The sequence below is a fragment of the Trematomus bernacchii genome, unplaced genomic scaffold (assembly GCF_902827165.1).
Source record: "Trematomus bernacchii unplaced genomic scaffold, fTreBer1.1, whole genome shotgun sequence".
Taxonomy (NCBI): Eukaryota; Metazoa; Chordata; class Actinopteri; order Perciformes; family Nototheniidae; genus Trematomus; species Trematomus bernacchii.
In genome coordinates, this window is record NW_022987851.1 from 10,436,376 (window position 1) to 10,462,873 (window position 26,498).

At 40.0% G+C, this 26,498-nt stretch overlaps 1 protein-coding gene across 1 annotated transcript in view; it reads right to left on the reverse strand.

Annotated features, from left to right (window-relative positions):
• Positions 1-3,336: 3,336 nt before the first annotated feature.
• The window catches only part of ncam1b (neural cell adhesion molecule 1b), a 73,468-nt gene continuing 50,306 nt past the window's right edge, over positions 3,337-26,498 (reverse strand). The window contains 12 exon segments of the mRNA XM_034113332.1: positions 3,337-3,457; positions 5,586-5,852; positions 5,854-6,621; positions 7,325-7,441; positions 8,323-8,521; positions 10,609-10,789; positions 11,454-11,578; positions 17,186-17,314; positions 17,971-18,141; positions 20,942-21,038; positions 21,418-21,605; positions 22,777-22,927. Of these exon segments, the coding sequence (XP_033969223.1) occupies positions 3,337-3,457; positions 5,586-5,852; positions 5,854-6,621; positions 7,325-7,441; positions 8,323-8,521; positions 10,609-10,789; positions 11,454-11,578; positions 17,186-17,314; positions 17,971-18,141; positions 20,942-21,038; positions 21,418-21,605; positions 22,777-22,927 (2,514 nt within the window).

Consider the following 26,498-nt stretch of genomic DNA (forward strand, 5'->3'; position numbering starts at 1 on the left):
AATCAGGGTGCTTTTGTTCGTTTGAATGACCTAATACAGGATAAATACAGGAATATCTGCCGATAGTAGCTGCAGCTAGGGTGACCAGGTGTCCCACTTTGTGTGGGACTGCACAGCATTTTTATAATTTGTCCCACACATTGAGACAATGTCCTCCATCACTGTGTCAGATGTTAATCAATTAATAAAGTCTAAAAATGAATTTGTGTAGCCGGTAGAGGGCGATTGCCAAAGAGTTTTTTGTGACATTTCTCCAGCTCCAGACTCAGAGATGCAAATAAATATAGGCTAATGTGGACATGTTTTGTTGGAGAAAAAAAACCATTTCAAACCAAATAAGAAAGTCCTATAAAATCCTAAGTAATTATTATGTATAAGCTAGTTTCAATAGAAATGTTTATTTGTAAGGGCTAAATGGCCTTTTTTGAAATCTAAACCACCTCTTATCATTGCAGTAACAGGTCCTGCATTGTCCCACACAAACATTCTCTTTGTTCCACATGTGGCTTGTTGGCACCTGGTCCCCCTAGCTTCAACTCTGAAGGTAAACAAAATGGAGGCTTTTGAAAAAAATTCCACAATTTGACAAAAGCTCCTGTTGCACTAAAAAGTCTATCATGTCTCATTCTATTATGATTTATTTTGTATTTCTACTGTTTCACTTTGAAGGCTACATCACCTAGCTTCCTGTATCATCCTGGCTTTCTGTTGCTGGCTTAACCGGCAGCAGCAAATCACCACCGGGAGACGTCACTGCTCTGACTGCTCGCCCTCTGCTGCTCGTCTCTCCATCAAGGCGGCTATCAGAGACATCTACCGGGCACCTAACTACCGACAGGCTACCAGCTCAGGGCCAGCGTGCTGTCCTGCAATAACAAGCAGAAACCGGTTAATGCAGGCTGGGGATAAACATCAAACCAGTTAACAGAATAGTGGAGGGGAATTGAAGTTGGGTAAGGGGGCAGCCTGACCGGTGAAAGATGTGGAGAGTGAAACCGGATGCCCCGCCGGGTCAGTGCTGGCCGCCGCGGTTGTTGACGCCGTTGTTGACACAGCACCGGTACATTAGTTAGAGGTGGCAGGCCAAAATTAAACATCTTAAAATATCAAGCCCCCACTGGTTCATAGTATTTTGACATCCTAGCCTGGAAGTATCAACTTTACTCCCGCACAACACGCATTATGTAACATGTTTATTTATTCCTCCATTTATCAGAAGCAGGCCGGGGAGTTTTCCAGGCCCAACATAACCTGTTTGCTCTGTAACCTTTCTGTAAATAGTCCGGTGTGTCCATGACATGGCGAAAACAAAAGAGCAGCTACAAATAGGTAGGCTACTTACTGCCATCTAGTGTTTAAAATGTACAGCTACATGGGCTCAATCTCAGGAGAAAAGTAATTGAAACTTATGACAAAAGGGGCCAAGACAAAATTAGATTCGGAAACCATTTTTTATTTTGTAAATGGGTTAGCGCTCAGACTGTACACAACAGATATTTTCTGAGTTGGACCCAATAAAACCAAAAGGAGCATCCAGTGACAAGGAAGCAAAGGTAGTCAGGAAACAGCAGAGGAGTAAAAGGTGTTGAGTAAAGCTGTCTTTCTGTTCTTACATACTTTAGATCTCTTATCATCTTAAGATTTAAAAAAAGGTTTGATCTCCCGCTTCATGGGGACCACTCTGCTTCCTGCCAATGTGTATCCTGAACTTGTCAAGCAGTTGCTCCTGGTGAGTGACTTTTGTACAAAAAGACAACAACGAAATAAAATAAAATTCAAAGACCACATTACAGAACACTTGAATAACAACAGGGGGAGAGAAATAAAAACAATGTGTAGTTATGGCAGAACAAGCCTGAACGGTAACACTCATTAAATCAATATGAAAACTATTTACCCCAACAAACATGGGCATGTTTATCTGCCTTGTAGATATACGTTATAAAGTACTGACTGAATTCATGCCAAGGCTCAAAACACCTCCCTTCACTATAGCTGGCAATATATAGTGCTGTGACCAGAGACGGACAATTTCATACACTACACGTGTTATAATGACCACATTAGTCCATTTATCATACTTTTCTTCTAATACAACATATTAAATAAAAGAATAGGCTAAATCTCTCACGACAAAGCTATGCAGATTATCATAGAAACTGATGACAAGACAATCTATCGACACACAGGCACAGTGCACAAGCTTGCAGGCAGGAAATGGAAAATAAATCTTTGTAGTTTTTAAATAGTACAAAAACGCTTTTTTATTTTTCACTTTTTTTCTTCAAAAGCACAACTCAAAGTACGAAGCCAGACCTTTGATCTGCTTTAATGTGAGAAGGAAACAGTAGCTCTGTAGTCGTTGCCCTCTGAACAAATACGTGGCGTAAATTTAGCTCATAAGATTATCGGTTCTTCAACCTTTGGCTGAGAATCGTGTTCTGCTGGCAGTTTGTCTTCTGTGGACGTTAGCGTTCAAGGAGTTGCCTCTTTTAATCAAATCCATTTGATTTACAAATATTTTAATCAGCACTGTGGTAAGGCAGTGACAGACTGAATATTCGATCAGTATATGGGCCAAATCGGATGTGATAATGCACACTGTTGATGTGTTGTGGGATTCTCTCTCAGTCTCTTTCCCCCTGCAGCTGGCTGTGGGTTAATCCTGCATTTATATAACCATAACAACTATGGTTAGAATCCAAATACTGTGTTTAATCAATGCCAGCGAATCTGTGAGAGATGAAACGCCGCTGTAACAGACGTAGTGAAACAATAAAGCTTGTACACAAAACTTTACAGCCTCTTGCAGCTCAGACATGCAGAACAAGCTATTTACTGAGACAAGCCCAGAAATTAAATGAAAAAAAAATGAAAATAGTTTTTCATTTGAACTGTAAAACATGAAAATAAGAAAAAATATTTCTATAGTCAGGTTTTTCTCTCCTTTTTTAATTTTTTATAATAATCCAATATTTTTGCGCAGTTCAAACCAAAAGCAGAGAACAGAGAGTAGAGTCTAATTCCATATATTTATCAAGCGATCATGTAATAAGAGATTGTCCTCAACCGTCCTGACGGGTTAAATAAAATAAGAATAAAAAAATAAAATAAATCTCTTATGATCTGAAGATAAACTCCTTGGTGTATAGTAAACATCTCATGAATGAAACCCGGAATGAAAGCACAGTCGAAGTGTGCTCTAACCAATCGACAGGTGTGCGTGTGGTTTTTAATATGTAGTTAAGGGCACTGGGAAAGAAAATTCCTGCAGTGTTTCTCGCTCGGTGCTGCCGCAAAAATGTTTTGGATTGGACAGAGGGTTTCCTCGACCCATCATGCTTTGCTCTCGGTGGAATTTGTGTGTATGACACGGTTGTGTTCTGCAGTAATCTCCGTCAGGGCGTTTGTCATTTCTGCCTCCTCCACTTTGTCTTTCTGATCAGAGAACATCTTCCTGCAATGGAAAAAGGGAGAAAGTGCACAATTTGAAATCTGGTCATCCCTGTGTAGAGCAAACAACACTTTAGTTGCACAAAAAAGTTACACAATTTTAACCATTTACTCTGAATGACACCTTTACTCAAATATGTAAGAAGACAGTGTTTGTGTTTAGAGGTCTTCTTACATATTTCTTCACCACCTTGACAACAGTAGGATAAAGTTAAACAAACAGATAAGGACACTCCCATAGGAATCATTTGGTGTGGACTAACCTTCCTGATTTAAAACGGTATTTATCAGCTCTGCCCTTAAGACATTATGAGCCTTGTGGTGTGTGTGTATATCCTGAAGCAGTGAGGAAGAGTATCTACATCCTGCCTGCAGCTCTTGTCCTCTCCTGGGGAGGATTTAGCACTCAGAGGCAATACAGTAACTGCCTGAGACAAAACACTTCCTAATGAAACCCCCTTTCAGACATGCAACGTGTAACACTGCTGGCTCATCTATGTGAATTTGTGACATGGTTTTATCAATCAGACTTACAAAGGGGATGTTAGGACTTAAATCAGCCACAATTATTGTGCAACATCACCATCTAGTGCATGAGAAGCAGAGTTTGCATTGTGGGTTGGAAAGCAATGATATCACTATATCTGTTCTCTAAACAGCCTGCATTAATGTTAATTAAAACTCATTCTTCTGTTGAAGCCTTAACTAATTAGCATTTTAAGTGTCAGGATTTCCTCATCCCCCAACACATGCATTCCAATATCATTCCAATATCATTCCAATAACTTGTATATAGACTCGTACTGCACTATTCTACTTTTTAACTGTTAAACAATTGAACTGCTAAAACAATTTCATAACATTCATCTGCTACTTAGTAATATATATCTACTATCTAATATATATCATTCCAATAACTTGTATATAGACTCGTACTGCACTATTCCACTTTTTTTTCTCTCTCACTTTATTTTAGAACTATTTTTATTTTTGTATTACTTTACTATCTGTATTATTATGTTGCATTGTTGGAGAAGCCTGTGACCTAAGATTTTCAACAACATAATTACTCTGTAGCTATGTTAGTTTGACAATAAAGAACCTTGAACCTTGAATGTGCTTAAAATTATATCATGTATCTCTTCTGTATATTTTCCAACGGCCACCAGCTCTGATTGTTGTCGTACTTAGATGGTTTTTCCTAAACTTATCTCCACTTTATAGACTGCGACCAAAAGTCTTTAAAAGGTTCAGTGATTCCTGGTTTATTAAACTAAGATATATATATATATATTTTTTTAACATAAGAGATGATAAAGATAAAGATATACATCTGTGACAGCGCTAAAACACGACATGTATTTAGGTGTGCTGTTGCTAAAACCAGAAATGGAGAAAAAAAACAGTTGTCATTGAGGGTGGTGCGAGACAAGATAATTGCATAAATATGTGGAAACGGTTTTTGTGTGTAAGGTTTTTATAGTGTTTGTGAAGACAAAAAAGGACAAAAATAGTTAGCTAGGCAATGAAAGAGAGCTCGAGAGGAAAATATCCAGCCCCGCTTACTTTGTCCTTTCTCCCCTCTGCATGTTGGATTGTCACTTTCAATTAGCTCCTCGTAAAGATGTGTGTGTGTGTGTGTGTGTGTGTGTGTGCGCGTGCGTGCGTGCGTGCGTGCGTGCGTGCGTGGGTGTGTGTGTGTGTGCGTGTGCGTGTGTGTGTACATACGGGCAGGTGTAATCCGACAGCATGTAACTCAGACTTGTGCTCTGTTGGGCGTTTTGCAGAATAGTTTTGAACTCAGACATGTCAAGTAACAAGCTCCATGTCTGAAAGGGGCTTAAATAATTCTTGTGGTGAATGTTGCAAAAGTGGAGGCCCCCCTATGAAGAATACTTACACACACAAGCATAAAAACATTACCGTCTTATCACTCGTCTGTCACAATCCACAACCTCTTACTAATAAATAACCCAAATGTCCTTACCACAGTTTACCATTACAATATTTCATATTGTGTGGTCAATGGCAAGATGCAGTGGTGAATGAATGGGCATACAAGTTACACACATACACACACACACACACACACTCACACAAACACACAGATAAACCTCTAGAGGGAGCCGTACTCATCGTTGACAGGAGAAGCAGTCTTGGCCAGAGTCTCTGATGCCTCCAGAGCTGGGCCTGGGGGGGGGAGGTCTGCTGCATCTCCATTGGCCAGAGGGGGGGCAAAAGGAGGGCTCTTTAAGCTAATAAGGTATTTGTCAGTTTCCATCCCGTTTGCAATCTCTAAATCTGTATCTGCATTTTTAGGCCCTTCAACAGAGGAAAGTAAGGCGTATCTGTCTGACCGCGATGCAAAGGGATCCTTAGAAACCGGCTCCTCAACGGGGGGGGGCGTGAGGGGAGGAAATAGTAGTGACAGGTAAAGGAGAAAGAGCAGATTTTTCAGCATCCAGGACTTTAAGAGCACCGTGGATCCCTGAAAGAGAGCTAGTTTCAGCATCTTTGGCAGTGTTAGTATGGCCAGGTTGGTCAATAGGGCTTTTAAGGCTTTCAGGATCTGGTTTTGGAGGGGCAGTGGTTGCTAGAGGTGCGTCAGTGTGTACCGGGGTCTCTGTCTCTGAGGCTACAGTGTGTGGCTGTAGGGGCAGCTGCTTGACCGGTGGCTTTGGAGCAGGTTTCCTGATGTTGACAGAGGGAGAGGGCACTGGGGAAGACGCAGCCAGGGGCGATACAGGCGGGCTAGCTTTAGCATTCATAGCGGCAAGTTTAGGAGAGTTTCTACGCTTCGGGGGTATCGGCGTCTCGGATTTTGCCGCCTTAGCCCAATCAGGGGTAGAAGGAGGAGTGGTTATTTTCTCCAGTTCTTCGGGGGCGTTACTTCCTCTTTGTTCTACTAACGGGGCCATTTTAGCTTCGATGGCCGAGGTGAAGATGAGGGGAAGCGGCGGGGCCGTGTTGGACTCTGGAGTTGGGGCCGGGGCCAGGAGGGGGGTGGGTGAGGGGTCGTTGGCCAGGGTAGACAGGCTACAAGTGAGGGTAGTGGTCTCGCTAGAGGGGCTGTCCTGAGAGGGGTCAATTGTTGCGGTGGCTGTGTCAGAGTTGGTGGCTACGGAGGAGAGCGTGTCCAGTGCCAGAGCAGCAGTGAAAGCCGCCAGCCTGAGAGAGCAGGGAGAGAACAGAGACACACAGACTAGACACCAGGGTGACTGTGACAGAGGAAGGGTGGCTCGCACGAGAGCATGCATAGGGGTTAGTTAACTTAAGAAAAATCACACAAACATAGACAAAGCAACTTAAAAACAGCAACAATTAAGCCTAGTGAGAAAAAGAAACAAAAGAAGGCATCATGCTGTGAGTGGACATTGGAGGATACATCCCATACACACACCAACATGAAGTACGCTCACTAGGACAACTAACGTCCGGAAAAAAGCACCAGGCTTCCTGTAGGTAACTACAGCACCACCCGTAAGGGTTAAACAGTACCAGTGACTGATTCTCCTGCTGATAATGAGAGATGGCTTCATGTGAGTTGACTACACTCAAGAGGACTACAAGCTTTAGTGTCTTTAACTGGTATTGCTTCAACCTTGATACAATGAGACACATCTCTAAAGACTGGAGAAGAAACACAAAGAGTAGTAATCCCTCTGAAAGGGAATAAAAACAGAAAAGCAACACAGTTCAGTGGACTCCACCCAAGAATGACATGACGTTTTCTTTTTCTTTGTTAAACGGGTCGAATTGTTTGCTGTCGAATTTGATAATTATTCTTAGAAGTGGAGTGCAATGCACAACAGCTAAATAAAAAAGACTTGAGCAGTTGAAGGCTGTGTGCTCAGGGGCTGTCTTTACTCACTCTGGCTCTGTGAGAGGTGTGGTTTCATTGGGTTCTGTCGGTCCTGCTGCGTTGTGATTGGCTGTGCACTCGTCCTCTGTTCTGACCTCCACTATTGGCTCTTTGGACTCATCTTTCCTGCAGGACATAGAGACAAAACAACTTGGTAAAATGGCAACAGATATCTCATTAAACAGTTATTGGTCCAACAGTGGCTGTATGTAGCACAAATCAATACACAAGGCAACTTCCCTCTTAAAGTGATTCAAAACTGCCTTATTTTGCACATGAGAGTATTTGTTTGACGCCTCACTTAAAGCCGGCATCTTATATATTTTGACTGAAGGAGAAATCTACTCTAAAAACTAAATCTCATCCATGGGCCTGTGTGATTGATTTGTTTATTTCCCTGTCTTGCAGATAATTACAAAGCGAACTCTAATCCACAGCAGTCACAACAACGACGTGTTGGTTTTGCAAAGGAGGCACAACCGTTTTTCTTTAATGGCAAACCCCCCCCCCCCCCCCCCCCGATTATATCTTGCTTCACTAGCCTCAACGTCAAACCTTAAGCTAAGATTCTTCATCATCATCACTGTCAGTCCTTGAAGGCCTTCTGGGGAATGTAGGAAGTGACCTTTTAAAGTAGCAGTCGGCAAATGCAAGTAACGTAAAATAAAGAACTATGTGATCAGAATAGTTTTTGTTTATTCTACATCTAACAATAACTTTCAAAAGTCTACCAAAAACAATTAAGATTTATTTACTCTTTTTCAGAACTGGAATTACTTTTAACATCATTTTTTTCCTTTCTTTTTGGCAATGTTGGCCATTTATACATCCAGCAGAAGCTTAATATTGATTTAAGGCATATGACTTCTGTATCTGGATATATTCTCTGGATAACATTATCTGATATATCCGGTCATTACTTTTTTTTCTTAGTTTGAATCTGTGCAAGGGTAACGGTAACTGCTTAAGAAATGTGTCTGCATGAATTTGATGTCGCTGATACTCACATGAAGGCCGCCTTGCCCTCCTCCAGGTTGTGCCCTTTGGTGCCGGTGCTTGATTTACCGCAGAGGCACATGATGAGGCCACATTTGTTGACAAAGAAACAGGCGACATCCAGAGCTAGCAGCAGGAGTATAGATAATATAACAATAATCCCTGACCAGAGTATGATGTCCATGGAGAGCGCCGCCTCATCGCCCAAATCTGCTGGACAAGAGACAAGAGAGGCAGAGTGCTGAACAACTGCAGCGTGACACTTTCAAACAAACACCCAGGAACAACTGAATAAAAGTGCAGCTACGCTACAGTGACCACAAGAAGTTCCATAAAACAAAAACAACTCACCTGCTATGAGACACAGTTTGTTGTCTTGGCATGAATTTGGATGCATTGTGAAGTTTGTGTAGAATGTATAACAGCTATTGTTAAAAAACACATGTAAAAATAACATATCCAACCCATTTATTTGGTATTAGAAAGAAGAGCAAACCAAAGAGTACACTGTATTGCTATTACCCTGAAATGCAGGATAATTATGGACGAAAATGAACTTGAGGCTTTTCCAAAAATCACAAAAGGCTATGACGCATGTTTTCTGTAAAATCCACACTAAAATATCCTCTCTGTTTCTAGACAATTGTAAACCTTTAGATACCAATATTAAAGGAAGATCTGCTAGAGAATAAAATGCATCTGAGTGAAGCACCCTCCATAGTAAATTGTATAAAAACATCTATTATTGAATGATATGTGATAAACATTACATGCATGATAGATTTTAGACATATGTAAACAGCACTCAAACTGTTTTTTTGTGATCATTACAGCTTTTCAAACCAATCCAATATTATTATTAAAACATTTTTCAGTTAGGTGTTGTGTGTAAACGTTAATATTACAAACCTTGACATTACATATAATCATTTTGTGAGCAATTCAATTATATAATACAGGGAACGGACAGGACACTCAGCTATTTATCTATTGTTTTGTTTTTTTAAATATAACCTTATTCCACTATTGCTCATTACTGTAAACTGGCAGTTGTCTGTTGTCTACTGCTGATGACTAGCTGTGCTTCTGTTGAGGAGGAGGACATCCAATGCTTTGGGTTCAGCATCCTCTCCCAGAACACTGAGACACGTCTGTCATGGACACAAAGTCTGTTTTTAAGAAGTGAAAGCGTCCAGAGAGACAGCGAGGCCTGAGAAAGGCCAGCGCTGCTCGACAGTTATGGTGTGGAATCCCCATGAAAACTATGAGATCAGGAGCACAGTGATGAGGGACATGATGAGTGATGCCAAAGTGCATGTCACGGATGAACAGCCCTGAGTGGCTGAGGAGCGGGAGGACAACCCTGACCACACCAAAACGCACACAGGGCGAGACGGAAATGTTCACGTGGTCCACCACACCAATGTCCAGGACCAGGCGAGAGAGCAGGAACATTGAGAGAGGGGACAAAAGACAGAGAGAGAATAAAAGGACAGAGAGAGGGGGGGAATGAAGGGAAACAAAGTGGAAAACAAGAGAAGGGCGGGGAAAACAGAGGAAGAGAGAAAGTGAAAATGTGTCAGGTCTGAAAACCAAAAGTAAAAAAAAAAGATTTCTTGTATTGAGGGGGAAAGAAAGAAAAAAAATACAGCAACACCACAAAGCAAAAGCACAGCACGAACGGGGAAACTACACACTGCGGACTAGATGGTGAGTGTGGTGGGTGAGTGGGAATGCTTTAGATTGGAAAATGATTTAGAAAGGAAGTGAGAAAAAGACATAATGGTTTGTTGCCATGTTTCAGCAAAGCACTCGGCGGCGTCTAGCACCTAAAGGGAATGTGAGCAGCTTTGTAAAACCTTCAGCTGCAGTTAAGACTTGGAGGTACAAGTTAATCAGCGGTTATCAAGGTTCAATTTAAGGACTGCTTCCACACAGGGACAAACTGTCCATGCTGGCTACTATTTAAAGCAGTAAACAAAGCTAAAAGGACAAATACTATCATTCAGAGGAAATCATTTTATCCTCTGTGGAAAGAGCCTGTCCCAGTTCTGCGAGCGCAAACTCAAGCTCATTTCGCAAGGGCTGTCAAAACTTTAAAGTGGGAAAATTCAGCCGGAAAATCATTTCTGGCTCACCGCCGTTCAGGAAATCTATTTTTTTCCCTGTAGATTTATTTAGTTGTCATTCACCTTTCAGAGCTAGAGAGTTAGAAATAGAGCGTGGCGACTGGTTTTGAGCTTTGAGTTTGGCTGCACAGTTCTCTGGTTGTTTAGTTCCATTCTGAGGGAGAGTACCTGCGATGGATTCTGGCTCGGGGGCCGTCCTGAAGGACATGGAGGCCGGCTGGGACCGTCCCTTCTGGTTCTCTGCCACCACAAACATGCTGTACTCCGTGTCCCACTCCAACCCGCTCAGATTCACGTAGTCACTGTAGCTGGGAATCCGGATCTCTGGGTTCCAATCCTTTGTCCTCTTCTGAGAAGGCAGAGAGAGATACAGTTCAACTAAGTTTTTCAATATTATAATATACAGATTACCTTCTTAAAATATATGAATCCATTTGTCTTTAGAACCTCAAACAATTATGAAAATGTTCACATCAACATTTTCAAACTTATAGAATTTTTTGTTTTAGCTAACCAACATTTTACACAATTTTCATATTTAATAACTTGAGCCCTCACAATTTTGTCCGCTTTTGCTTGAAAACTGTCTTGAAAGTGAGTAATCGATTATATCAGATACACTTTCTGTCGACTAATTGAATAATAATTTCAACTCTGCATGCAATAACATGAAGGTTTGAACACTAATCTTTTTACAATGTGCATTATATCTCTTTAAGATGTTAGACTTAAGAAGACTCTTTAGATGCCATTACGGCTGCAACTAAGTTTATCATTAATTATTCATCTGAAATGTTATAACTTCTCGATGAACCAATTCATCTTTTGGAAAATAAAATCTTGGCAAAATAGTGAAAATAAGTTGTTCAGTTTAATATCACAACATTAAAACACAACCGGCAAATATTCTTTTTTGAGGAGCAAAAAGTATTTTGCTTAAAAAAAATATGAATTGATTATGAAAGTAGTTGTTTCTTTAGACCAATGACTTCCGCTCTAAAGGCTGTACTCACTTGCTTATAGCGGACGAGGTAATGTACGATGGGCGAGCCGCCGTCGTCCTGCTTGGTCCAGCTGACTTTGAGGGAGTTGCCTTTGGGCAGAAGTGACCCGTCCAGTTTAGGAGGATTGGGATGCCCTATAGGAACAAGACAGAGGTTATATAAAGGCTCATTAGAAAGATGTTGAGAAAGACAGGCTTATTTTATTGGCAGAACATTGCGTCTGACCACCAGTACCTTTAAAGACGAATAGAGCACAGAAAAACAAATATCTTGTTTAGAAAATAAAAGCCACAACCGTGAAACTGGCCTCTTTGTGGCTGTCCTTAAACACTCTTGCCCTTCCTCATCGCCCCCCTCGAGATGGCTTGTCTCAGTCAGACTAATTACCAATGACACACCGCCGCATGCTAATCTGAGTCAGTGGCTGAGTGACATTCACCCAGTGTCATACAAGGCTCCAGGGGAATTGATTATGAATGACGTTTCTTAATGAAAGATTTGCAGGGTAACATGTTTGTGCCTTGAAACACACTCAATAAACAATGTTTTCACTGTCTTAAACTCTACTGATTTACACAATCAATGTTTAAAAACCTAACATAAAGCAACAAAATTCAGTCAAATTGAAATGTATCACATGACAACTGTAAGACTGCATTAAGTTATCTAATTGCTAGTTCTTTGTATCTATCTCAGACAAAGTGTTAGATTTTGCTCCTATGACATGTGAAGTTACCCGCGATCGATGCTGTTATTTTTGCTCCCTTTAAGACACATTATCCGTCTCCTATCATCAATATATATTATCGATAATGCGCAGCTTTATGTATCTATTAAACGTGAACTTTTAAACTTTTTAATGTGTCTCCTTTTGTCTGAATGATATTAGGGGCTGGATCTTGTACTTCGCATAAGATACATAAGTCCTGGTCTTTGCTTAATATCAGACTCTACATTTTCACAAATGTACTCACTGCAGACTTCTAATTAAAAGATGGGGTTGGAGAAACTCCAGGGTCATTTTTTTATTCCCAATTGAACTCTGAGAAACATTCAGGAAGTTATTAAGTATTCATTATTACTAACTACTTTAGGACTCTGGTGCTGAAATCAAAAACCTTCCAATTACTTTTAAAGTGTTCCACAATTTGGCTCTCCCTCTGGGGGGCAGATCAGCAAACCCCTCAGTGTTTCAAAACCTATTTATTCCCAAAAACAGCTGATGCTTCCTGACCCTGATATGTTGTTATTCTCAAACAATATTAATCCTTTTCAATTTAAAAAGCTCAAATGTTTAACCAGGCTTGTTATGTTCTTATGTGTAACTGTGAGGCACTTTGTTACCCTGTCTTGTGAATAGAGTGAATAAATAAAGCATTATTTACAACAAGAGAAAATATGTATAATGGTTAGTGTTCATTTTCGGACTCATAATGTGGCTTGCCTTCAAAACAATTGTTACGTTTGGTCCAAGTGTTTAGCCTGTAATGCAGTTTAAGATTAAACATGATAAACAATGGGTAGCTATTGTTCTCAGCAGCAACACTACAAGCTATTGATAGAGAACCAGAGCTGGCTGGAGAGGCATATTTTTACGAATTGTGTGGTCGGCATGATGAGGATTTTCCTGTGATTAGAAGACACTGTTTATCACACACCTGATTTATAAAAACTCATCAAAAAGTAGGGTTTTGCTTTCAATACCACCCGTGTTGCTTTCAATACCACCCGTGTTGCTTTCAATACCACCCGTGTTGCTTTCAATACCACCCGTGTGATGCTGATATTAAACACTCTTGACTGTTATAGATTACCGTGAAGACAGCTCTGGCTCCCTCTCATTTATCCTGCTGAGGCAAGTGTCTACATGACTGATTAATGGGATTGAGTTAGACGTTTGCTACATGACTGCATAGAGGCAATTAATGTGTTGTTTAACTTTGGGATTTTCCAGTTAAAGTGAAGGGATCTTCTATTGCACCAGTATGTTACCTTCTGCAGAGTGGAGGGGACCATCAGAACCATGCAAGGCAAATAACAGTCACATAAAATGACACGTGTGAGTGAAAGAGGAAGAAGGACATGAAAGACAGAACACAGGTACAGGCAGAGAAAACGTAAATGAACTGGAGAGAAGCAAAAACAGAAAGATGTGGAATCACAACACAGCTTTTCATACTAATAAACAATAAAGTAATAATCTATTTGGGTTCTCAATCTGAAAAGTGCAGTAGACTTCTAACAGCTTTATCTGTTTGAGTTAAGCGACTTTATAATTTGCAAGGTAAGTGATTAAACAATGCTAAAGGACCACATTTAAAACATTTCCAAATGACACTAAAATGATGAAGCCAGAGCGGATATTTGCAGCTTTTGAAGCAGAAAGATTTGGTGTTAATTCATTATAATGTTATTAAAGCCAATTCATTCACAAGCCACAAATCAAAGTGATAGTAAAAGTCATCATTTGATAACTTGGCTGTCAACTCAAACAATGTGGGTGAGATCAAATCTACGGATGACAGACACAGAGGAGTTTGCTTTTCTAATCGGGTAATACAAGGTCACAGTTTCTAAAAAACAATATTTGCTATGCTCTAAAGTTATTATAAATGCAGCTAATGGGGGTATCCTGTGGGAAACGAAACAGCTACAGCAGTAAAAACGAATGTTTCTCTCTACAGAACAAACCTGTTTCCTCAGTGAAAAAATGAAAAATGCCGTCTAGGGACATAAAGAGAAGATATCAGGCAATCAGATTCAGTTGTCTGCATAAATGAATGCGTCAATCTCTGTAATAACACTTCACTGGAGAGCTTAGTCAAACGCATTTCTGCCAAACTGCAGCAGTCAAGCAAGAGGAAAGTAACCCTCTTATTTTAATGAACCCCACATTTAGTGTTAGAATGAGACAGATGCAGCACACAGGAACACATGAGGCTTCAAAGGTGAAAGGAAGTGAAAAAAAAAGTTATCCAAGGAAAATATTTAAGCAAATGAACCGCAGTTATTTTTATTTGTTTTTAATTTTACCCTTAACATAAATCAGTTTGTGTCCAATGTTATATACTGCTTTGAAAAAAATGGTGACAAAACATTAAGATTTGGTCTGCTGTCGTAGTCCTGAATAATCGATTAATTTAAGATAAACCATTAACATTTTAAATCAGTAAATAATAAAAAAAGACAATGACTTTTGCCATTGCCTGTCACTAAAAACCGATTGACGATGGTGTTAAAACAAATCTGAGTTGATGAATTCATCATAACAATATTTATCGTGCTGTGTTGATATGAGTGGGATTAAACTAATTACATAGTAGCTATTTATTTGATTTACTCGTTTGATACTGATAAACAGCATTTTGAACCACCTAATATATAAATGCACTTTAATACAGGGGTATCTCCTCTTGCACTTGATGCAGCTCTGTATCTTCTCCTGCACTTTATATGTCGTAGCTGCTACATTGTGCTGCCATGTGGTAAATGCTTGTATATGCTGCTCATGCTCTTTCTGCATATCATGTATTTATTTGTGCTATGTATATAAATGTCATGTTCTTAAATGTTGTATGTGAGGGACTACGGATGGAAATTAGCTCAAAGCTAAAATCCGGCATGTTTACGTTTTAAAGCATTATTTGTTTTAAATGTTCCTTGATGTGCACTGTCCCTCTTCAAATAAACGATTAAATGAAAAAAAAAATGAAATGGAAGGTGAGCAATTACTGATGCAGCACTTAATTTTGTAAGTGCTGCCTGATGCATACAACAGACAGATGAGCAAATGGATACAAATATAGACGATCAAATTAACATATGAGGAGATGATCAACACGCAGACAACACTGAATCATGTCTGACAATGAAAATGGGATCAATTATGAGTCAACAGGCACATTCGATGTGAAGCCAAGCGAGCGATGCAGCTTCTCTTCCAAAAACTCTCCTCCACAGCCAACAGAGGGCGCTCACAACTCAATAATGGCTTTCAGATTCACTTCCAGGCTGCCATTTGAAGAACTGAGGAATAATTCTCCGTTCAATTGTTCGCAAACACATAATGAGTGTACTAAAGTACTGTAAACGGCAGATGCTTTTTTCGTTCATTGTGAGACATGTGTGACCGGTGTGAAGAGATGGGGGCAATTTAATGTGTAAAATAGCCAGATTGTGTGAAACGATTTGGAGAAGGTGACAAAAATGTTTCCTGAATTCTTAGATTTCAACTTCCTATCATGGAAAAAAACTGAGTGAGGTAGTTCCTGCTGTCGGTTTGACTCCTTAACACACAAACTAACTTGGAAAAGGAAAAAGCTTGAGTGAAGACTGAAAACTCACCAATTTTTCGACTGAATCTTTGCAATAAAATGTAAGTCGCTTTGGAGAAAAGCTTCAGCTAAATGCAATGTAATGTAATGAGAAGACACTGCTGGAAACAGTCTCAATGCAGACGCTGTGTGTGGCTGTCCAGCAGCTGAGTGTTTATAGATCAGTGTTGGGATAGACAAGCAGTTTTTTTAATTTGTATTATTAGTCAATTTATCGAACATGTCAGAAACTTTTTTTTTATTTGTATTTTTTTATAATAATAATTATAACAAAGAGATGCAAAAAAAACTAAAAACGTTTAAGGTACAACAAAATTAAAATAAATACATTCTCAAATAGTCTCTGTCATGTTCAACAGGGGCAAGAAGAAGCTTAAAAAAACTTTTCTGGTCCTACCCCCTCTAGCGTAAATTGTTCTTGAAAATAAAAGATTAGGTCATCGTCATCAGCGTCATGTTCGTCATGTTGTAAACAAATACTTTTCTTTTACCAAACAACCAAAAAAGAAATAACTTTTACAATGACAAGAAATAACAAGTATGAGTTCACAGGTCCCGCTCATAACCATTCATGATTTGGTTTCTAAATAATAGTTTTAGTTTAGATAGACTTGTACAATATTTCAGCTCATCAATACTGTTACGGACCGTCCACACAGCAGCGTTAAAAAAATCTTGGAGGTGGGCGTATCTGAAGCTTGGGGATTTTTTGCGAGCAAGGCACCAACAACCAATCACATGAATCTCCCGCCCCCGACATACGAAGCAAAAAAGTTTGAAGTAAACTGGATATAAACTCCCCAAACAGGCGAAAACATACCACTGTCTCTGCCACCTCCCTCCATGCCTGCTCCTCCGGTTTATATCCCGGTAGGTAAATAGGGACTGGTCATAAAGCACCGGGTGATTCGCTACCGCTAATTTCTCCTCCATTTTTTGGAATATGAGGAAATGACCTGCGGTATGTCTCTCCCAGCATACACGCCATTTGATTGGCTAGCGCTTGAACTGTCAGATTTGCATACACGGGATTTGATTGGCTGACGCTTCCACCTCAGCTTCAAAAGTTGAACATTGCTCAACTTTGAATCCTGAAAATCCTGAAAATCTCCGCTCGCCTGCCCACAATGCAGTTCGGCGAAAAGTGAGGCAAAGTGACGTCACCCCATTCAAAGTGAATGGGCAGAAGCGTTTCAAGATTTTTTAACGCTGCTGTGTGGACGGTCCGTTATTCCACAGGTCAACACCTTTTGTTGTGATGCACTGAAGTTTTGAATTTGTTCGTATGGAAGGTTTTTTATTTAAATGCAGTTTCCTCTCCATAGAAGAGAGGACTTGTGGTGTTGTGTTTGTGAGGACGAGGGTGTGATTAAGGCTCCACAGTGTGCTGTAAACTGAGAAACTTACGGACAGGCTCCGTCTTGAAGAACTTGGAGAGGCTGCTCTCCCCCTCCCCCTTTCCGTTGATGGCGTACAGCCTCACCTCGTAGCTGGTCTCTGGCTTCAGACCTGTGACAGTGGCCTCAGCGCTGACGCCTGTAACAATGTTCAGAGGCAGAGCAATCCCTGTTGAGAACACCTTGATCCCAAGCGGTGAAACAAACTCACTCCCAGTTCAAACAGTACGTGTATAAACAATAATTAATTCCATCACGGGTAAACACTGATTAGCTCGATTCTCGTTTTATTCCAACAATGTTTAAACAGATAAGTCTATTTAGAGATGGTCTAAAAGGTCTAAACCAGGTATACACAGAAACAGAAATAACTGACAGCTGTTTCAAAGTCATAATCATGAATACATTACTTTTGGGAACTGGATTACTTTATATTAATGATAAATAAATGGCTATTTTCTAATATTGCAAATGTTTATTTATGTAATAATTGTCTAATTTGACGTTAATGTATTATTTAGTTTTCCACTATATAATGAAAGTTAATAAAATGTCATTTAATTCAGGGTATTTGCACACTTCTAGATATTTATAAGACAATAACAAAGGAAGTGTGGCGCCATTTCTACTGCCAGACAAATGCATGTTATTGAAATAGATACATTCTTAATTAAATCTAATCTTTACGATATTACCATGAATCTACACTTTATATTTAGGATGCAATGAGTTTCAGTGTAATGCATGAAAATCACATTTCACACAATTTTTTTTTGTTTGGTTTTGTGTTCTTACCATCATCGACTGCATAGGCGCGGTGCGACCAGGTGCCTCGGCCCTGAATCCTCCACTCCGCCCTGTACTTCAGGACAGAAACCCCCCCGGTGGACTCGGGCTCCCCAAACTCGATCTGTGCCGAGGTGGAGAAGGCCCTCACCTTGCTGAGGAATGGAGCTGATGGCACCTCTGGTAAAGCAAAGCAAATGCAGTGTGTTTATAACAACTGTAAAGTTTTAGCACCCCAATGCTGCCAAACTCCATTGTTCTGTTATAATAACAGACTGAACTCACAGGTCATAACAGTCAGAACCCCATCGGGAAAAACAGTTTCGGCTTTGTGAGAAACGCCTGATTTGTGACCGTGCTGCTGTTTCTCAAGCACTGAACGCTGCAGACGCTTGACTACTTCAGAAAATAAAAACAGTAGGAAAACAATCAAATGCTTCTGTGATGAACAGATTCAAGATAAATCGGAAAATAGTTAGCGGCTTGTTGGAGCTTTAAAAAAAAAAAGAAAAACTTTAGGGGTGTTGCTTATTATGCATCTTTGAGCTGGAAAAGACATGAGAAGCATTCAGACACCTTTGCACAAAGCAATGTTTCAAATATACAATGTAAACATCCATAATCTATAACAGCTGTTATTCGTGGAGATGTTTTTCTATGCCATCATAAATGTTGCATTTGTAGAGAAAATGTCTGAACTGTAGTATACACAATTCATTGATTAATTCCTCATCCTCTTCTCATTATACATGCTCCCCTTGGGCACCATAATAAACCACTACAATGTTGAATATCACTGTTACGCTGTTGAGCCACAATTGTATATTTCCATTTCACCTGAAAACCAATAACTTTTGAACCTGTCTCAATGAGGTAAACAATTGGATGAATGATAACCTTTTTTAAAGAAACTAGCAAAAAACTGAAATTCTACAAGTAGGTCCAAAATCAGAACGGCAGAGAGTAGAGTCAGTTCTTTCCAGCATGTCCAAGTATTAAAACTAGGGCTGTCAAGTTAACGCGTTAATAACGCGTTAACGCAAAAAAAAATTAACGCCACTAATTATTTTAACGCGATTAACGCATGTGTATTTTTTGTCCTCGGCCGCCGTAGTTTCAGAGCGCATCGAGTGTAAAATACCATCGACAAGCTGATGCTGACAGCCTCGCTCCTGCCGCCCGCTTGTGGCAGACCACACTTCCACGCTCACCGGCAGGCCCGGACTGGCCATCGGGAGGACCGGGAGGGAGTGTGTATGTGTGGCGCGACTCGCGCGAGCGAGGCACACCTTACGTGTTGTTGTTGTTAGCATCTGGTGCTAGCTAGCTGCGCTAACGGATTTAAGGAGCTGTTTCAATGACATTTCGCCGACAACTGCGCCGAGCACTTGACTTTATGCAGGTAGCCAGACAGTGGGACATTGTACGAAAAGTCAGCACACTCAGCACGGATCGTACGCGCAACATGATTGCAGCGTCCAGGCAGCTCCCATTCGAGCATATATGCCTTGAGCTGCACATAGCTCCAACGATTCATCACAGTGTCTCCACACACACACACACACACACACACACACACACACACACACACACACACACACACACACACACACACACACACACACACACACACACACACACACACACACACACACACACACACACACACACACACACACACACACACACACACACACACACACAGTATTATTGTATGAAAGAGGTTCCAGGTTGAATTGAGGCGAATATTTGTAATGTTCAGAGGTTGTTGTGTTTAATATTCATGAGAATATTTGTCATTGTTCAAATGATAATAAACAAACATATAAAGCATATTTGTCCACTCATATGTTGATAAGAGTATTAAAAACTTGAAAGATATCCCTCTAAGGTACATTTAGAACAGATAAAAAATGTGCGATTAATTTGCGATTAATCGCGATTAACTATGGACAATCATGCGATTAATCGCGATTAAATATTTTAATCGACTGACAGCCCTAATTAAAACACAAGTTACCAATCTGGTGGTAATTTTAGACTGTAATTTGAATTTTTTAAACCATTTTCTCTTTGTTTATAACTTGTTCCTCACTCTTTATTTTGTAACTGCTTACTCTGTAAAGCACTTTGGGCTGCATCTTGCATAACTAAAGTCTATGATTATTATTATTAGCATTCAAGTTATATGAAGAAAAAAAAGAAAATCACATCCACCCACCACGGTTCCCTCTATTTGATGGAAAATTACAATGTTTCAAAAACTGTGGCCGGCTGTGATAAATTCACACATTCTGGTGTGAGCACAGTTCTGTATTGAATGACTTTGATCTGCGAATTGAAAGCACTGTGATTACTGCGGTTGCTCGTGTTGGCTTGGAGGGAAGATTGTGGATTCATTTTCTTCAGATTGTGGCCTAAGAGTGCCGTTAACTCTCTGCCCCTCCGCTCCATTTGTCTAATGTGTTGGTGAATATACAGCTGCGGGTGAGTTGATGGTACAATCAAATGTTGTCCGTTTGATAAAGTGTATTTTAATTCTTAAATGCACACAAACTAAACTCCTCGATCTGCACAATAATATATTCCGTTTTCATTTCTTTCAATGCTAAATCAAATCCTCAGAGCCGCTGTAGTTTTCGAAACAACCAGAGGGAAGGAATGTTGAATTATCCAATGTTGGTTTTTCATCTAAATCTACCATCCATCCAAACAAACACAGCTCTGTGTGATCTCACGTTACGGTAGATGTTTTGGTCTAATGTGTTTTGAATATGGGTGAAATCTCTTTGTTAAGCGTGAAGCCAGAAAAGCTTTGTAATTAAATTCATGCGCTACTATGAAATGGGATTCTTTGTGTTTTGTTACTACTGAAAAACATTGTCCTATGTATTTATAGAAAGTTCACGCCTGACATATCATCAATAATTCCTTCAAACAGCACAAATAAATTCAAAACAAAGCTCAGAGAGTCACTGACCGGCCTGGATGAGCAGGAACTCTTTGGACTCGGTGCCCATCTCATTTGAGGCGCTGCAGTTGTAGCTCCCAAAGTCATTCTCTGACTCAGGGGTTATCTGGAGAAGAAAAAACAAAGCAACAAAATGAAGGGCAACATAGCAAAACAGATAAACAAAGTTGAGTGTCAAACACTCTCAAGGTGACCTTTTTATTTGTCCATTACAGTAGCCTATTTGTATTTGTTGCTATGAGCTCTCCTGCAGCTGAATTATTCATTAGATTTCTTTTTTTCACAATGGAGCTGAAAGAAAACCCCCCTCACTCGGAGTCTCATGAAATGTTGATGACACAAGGGGTATGTGTGTGTGTGCATGGGAGGAGTGTGTATACATTTACTTTATGAAGTGTAAATAGTAGTTTGACACGTGTGTGTGTGTGTGTGTGTGTGTGTGTGTGTGTGTGTGTGTGTGTGTGTGTGTGTGTGTGTGTGTGTACCTGCAGGTAGCTGGCTGATGGACTCCTGAAGATCTTAATGTTGGTGGTGTTTGCGTTGGGGAGCTGCAGTCCGTCTCTCAGCCAGGCGATAGACACATCACTGGGATGAGCCTTGACCTCACAGCTGATATTCACAGCATTCCCCTCCCAGGTGTACACTGCCACGGCACCGTGGATCTTAGGGGCATCTAGTGGAAGAAATGCATGTAATACAAACATCCTGCCAAACTGTTCTGAGTTCTGTGGTTTAACAGTGTCTAAAATAAATGAGTTTTAAAGGCCTCGACACGCCAAGCCGATTAATTTTGAGGTGAACGTTTGTTGAATGTTTTTACATGTCCTACAAACATAGGCACTTATTAGCCTGGAGTGGTGAGGAAGAATTCTTTGTTTTAATGTATGTATATAATAATAATAATAATAATAATAATAATAATAATAATAATAATACATTTCATTTATATAGCACACTTTAAAAACAACGTCATCCAAGGTGCTTCACAATGCTATATGGAGAAAAATAAATAAAAATGTATCTAAGGAGCATATTGAATATAATATGGTAAGATAAAAAAGGTTAAGAGCATAAAAGGTTAGAATACAAAATAAATAAAATAAAGAACAGTCAGTAAAATGTGCAGAACAGGTGGGTCTTGAGGCTTTTCTTGAAAACTGAGAGTGATGCAGAGCTCCGTATGGGAGGTGTGTGGCGTAGTGGAATAGTGCGTTGGTGTCCGGATCTGGGGAGCACAGGTTCAAACCCCACTGCAGTCAGCATGTCGTTGTGTCCCTGGGCAAGACACTTCACCCCAAATTGCTCCTGTGGGGATTGCCCACAGTATTGAGTATGTAAGTCCCTTTGGATAAAAGCGTCTAACAAGTAACATGTAATGTAATGTATGTTCTCTGGAAGCTGATCATATGTTTTCCAGTTTTCCTTTTTGTATGATGAATATAGATACTGCTGCCTGCTGTCAGAGAGTTATTTCCTCTCTTGATGAGCAGATGTTGACCTTTGGTTGTAATCTTAGCAATGTGTTCGAGTGCGGCTGTTCGGGCAAGGCGTAGTCAACGTGAGGCGACACAAGAATCGGCTAGTTTTTTTAATGTGAGTTTGGTGTGTCAGAACCTTAAATAAAAGTACATTCAAGAGCTCAGGAAATGTTTGTTTTGTACAGTTTGAACGCGTGAATCACTGGAAAGTCACTCTAGTACATTGCACTCATTCTGGAGGCTGAAACACTTCTAAGTCTTGTTGACTTGTGAAGCCCTCTGAGACAAATAGGATTTGTGATTTTGGGCTATATAAATAAACTTGAATTGAAAACTTGAATTAATGAGAGAGAAGGAAATACTTACAGCGGACCTCCAGATATGCAGGCTGATCATCCTCTCCAATGGCACTGCGCGCCGAGCAGAGGTACTGACCCGCATCTGTATACTTGACATACTTCAGAGTGAGGGAGGACACACGAGCATCACTCCTCACCACTACATTCCCATCCACACTCTAAATGGGAACAGAAAATAGCTTGGTTTAGGGGAAAAAAACATGCCATTAGCATCAGTTATTTTCCATTTCCATTTCGCATATCTACAAAGCACATTTCTGCAAAAAGATGTGACCTGAAAAAAAAAAAAAAGCTTAAAGAAAGCCTGCCTTTAATGAGCAGAAGAGACATTACGTTAATGAAAAAGGCACAGTCTGCTCGGTAAAGACGTAGAAACATAAGGACACAGTTGACAGAACAGGGGAGCTTATCAATAATAGATGACAGAAGGCACTAGAAACCATCCCAAGCTTTTCACACAGAGGGCTTACCAACTTGTTTAATATGCTGATGCATGGCGCTAGATAGCACAGCATTTCCTTTACATACCACACAAGCACTTTGATGTGAAAGACATGCTGGGCTTGGTGAAACTGCACACAATCACATTTCTTTGAGAAGAACATTTTCAGTTCATGAGCTGTGGTGTTTTTTGCATTGCTTTTTAAACTATACCAAGCATATTCCCCATTGTTAGTAAACTGCACAAGTCACAAACCAGGGGCATAGTAACCGATCAGCTGGCTAATGAGACGTGTACATGTCCTTCCTCCTCTACAGATACCTGGTTTCATTAACTTGATATGCAGGGTTACAACATCCGACCATAAGTGGCTTCATGACCTTTAGGGTCAACAACTCTTGTTACGGTTGCTGTTGTCATGTGACCCTAAACTGTGGGTGTACGCTTTCAGAGGGACAATATGTACTCTTTTGAAGAAGGACCAACAGGATTTTACTCATAACATTACTTACTGAAATGAACGATGTCTCTTTCAAAACCTTAATTATCTTCAAATGAACAGTTAATTAATGTTTGAATTGAGCAGAGCAAATGTTCAAACTCACAAAGACTCAACTTTATTTCATGGATTTGGGAGATGCAACTGTTTTTATATAGGACTCTTTTATACAGTAAGCTTTAATGTTTTTGTAAATTGTTCATTTTAAAGGGTGCTACAGAACTACATTTGTAAGCCTCTCTGTTGGCCACTTTCATGGCTTTAATCCAAGCTGCAGGCTAAACAATGGCACGGATGCTTTTACACATATTGAATTAGGGCCCAGTCTGGGGAGGCATGTAAGAGAAACCTTCGTTAGTTTGTATTCAAATTCAATAGACAAAGCATGTCTGAGGCATTCATTATGCATAGCGGGTAGCAGTACCAGGGAGAGACTTACATAACACACTAGCCTTTTATTCTAACCCCTGTGCAGGAGGCATTCTCCGGTGACCCTAAGGCACCGCCTCTGACTCCTGCATCTGTGCAACATGCCACTCCATGTAACCTCACAACGTCCTAGTTACTATATGCTCCAATACTGAGTCCTTTTTAATTGTGTTCTCCAACTTTTGGAAAAAGCAGCATCAACATGTCATCCCAGCCAAAACAACATATGGTTACTTTCCCTCCAGCCTTCATTCCGCATATGAAGTATGAAGCCCATGACAAATATAATCATGGGGAGGAAAATGGTGTCTTTACTGCAATTTAATGTTGCGATTCATTAATGTTTTATAGCAGTATATTTTTGGTATGAATGCACAACGTGCCAGAGTGGTTGTCTATAGGAAACATCCTTATTAAACAACCATTAAATATACTTTTGTGCCTCTAAGAGAGAGGTACAATACAACTTTACATGTCTTTGCGAGAACCTGCAATAAAACAGATGGAGGAAGGAAAATAAAGACTTTCCGACAAAAGCGGCTCCAATAAATCAGAGCAAACTGACAGCAGAGCGCTCTCTAACAGCTTCTGCAGCTCCACTAGCAGAGGAAAGAAACACTGCTGGAACATCCGAGCAGAACATTGAGGATACACTGCGGACATGTTAAACTCATGTCTCACCAAAGCCGAACGGGTCCTGCATACAAAAACACCTGCACCTGAATGTACTCTCCTTTCCATGCCCTGTCCAATGACCACTCCGCTGGCTACGCACTTACAAACATGCTCAGCAGGCTCATACTCCCCCTGCTCACAATCCTCCCCTGTGGCTAATCATGGGGAATCTGGCAGAGATACACACTGTTCAATTCAGAGTGCAGGTGGAATTAAACTCGCATCATTTTGTCAGAAAATGGAAATGATTATTGCCTGATCCATTAAAGTAAACCAATGCACTCATGAAACCACGGTGCTGCCAATATGCAGCAGAGATATCATTTGTGAGAAAACAGTTCACATTTTATGGTTCATAAAATAAATTAGCACGCAATAATTCTGTTTTTAAGCTGTGTTCGTTCTTGCTTTAGGGGAAAGTGTCACTTCCTTTGCATTATCTTTCTCCTATGTGGGAAACTCGGAAGCTAATTTTTCTACAGCTCAGTAATTATATGCATATTCAAAATAATGCATTTCACTGGCCTTTCTTTCTGGGTTAAAGTGTTACTACCATGACAGCACATTACTACTGATGCATACAAATGTTGGTGCAACCATGTGTAAATCCCAGTTTTACACAAACATAGACATTACTGTCAGCTTGTGCTTGATGAAAACGGTTCTTCCTAACCTCCCACAGTAAGCAGGGATTCACAATATGGATTTCTTTCATCTGTTTAGAAAACCAATAATTACCTGCTTCTTATGGCCAGTATCAATTTTCAAGTCTTTTGCACATGTGAATATAAGAGAGTTTAAGATGTAACAAGCTGAAATGGAAAATGTAATATTCTATAGATCTGCAAATAGACAGTACAATTATTAACAAACACAACGACCAGATCTGACTCTTCTCAATGTTGCTTTCTAGTACATACAAAGAGATATTGGATATGGTAATTGTGTTGTCTTTCTCTGAAACTAGGAAAAACGTTGTAACTGACGGCACTCTAGTCAGCGTGCTTTAATTCTTCTTCTCTGTGTTAATTGGTGAAGATTAAACATACTTTAAAAGATGTATAGCGCCACCTATTGTATCGGAGTATGTAGATGCTGCACTTTTTAAGCAAATGAGAGTGATTTGGCTTTTTGTTATCGACCCCTACTTATACAGTATACAAAGTGTGATAGCGTTTTTCTTTTGGACCTTGTAATAATAGGGGTTCTTATTGAGGAGATGTCAATATTGACTTTGACATTGATTATGGTGATTGCTGGAAACAGGGAGAGTAAAAATTACCCTCTTTCAAAACTACAGAGGCTTTAAAGGAAAAGACGGGTTCACTTGATGTGCAGAGCTCCCTGCAATTTGAAAATAGCTTTTCTATTTAAAGAACCAAATGGTCTAAAAATATGTATTCATTTCTTGTCAAATGGTATGAAATTATAAATAACAATGGCAAGCCTAACATTTGATCTTGCACCTGAAACAGTGATGAGCTGATCATCGAAGAAACACTTCGTGAGAGCACACATTTGCCTTCAAGAGGGATCTGTACTGTCCTCAAGTGCGGTACACTAAAATTAGAAATGACAAAGTGGTGTTTTGCACCAATTTTCTCACATGTAGAAGCAATGCATATATTTAATCGTGAAGTAGGCAAGTACACTGCGCTTTCTCTTGCCAATGTTCACTTTCTTT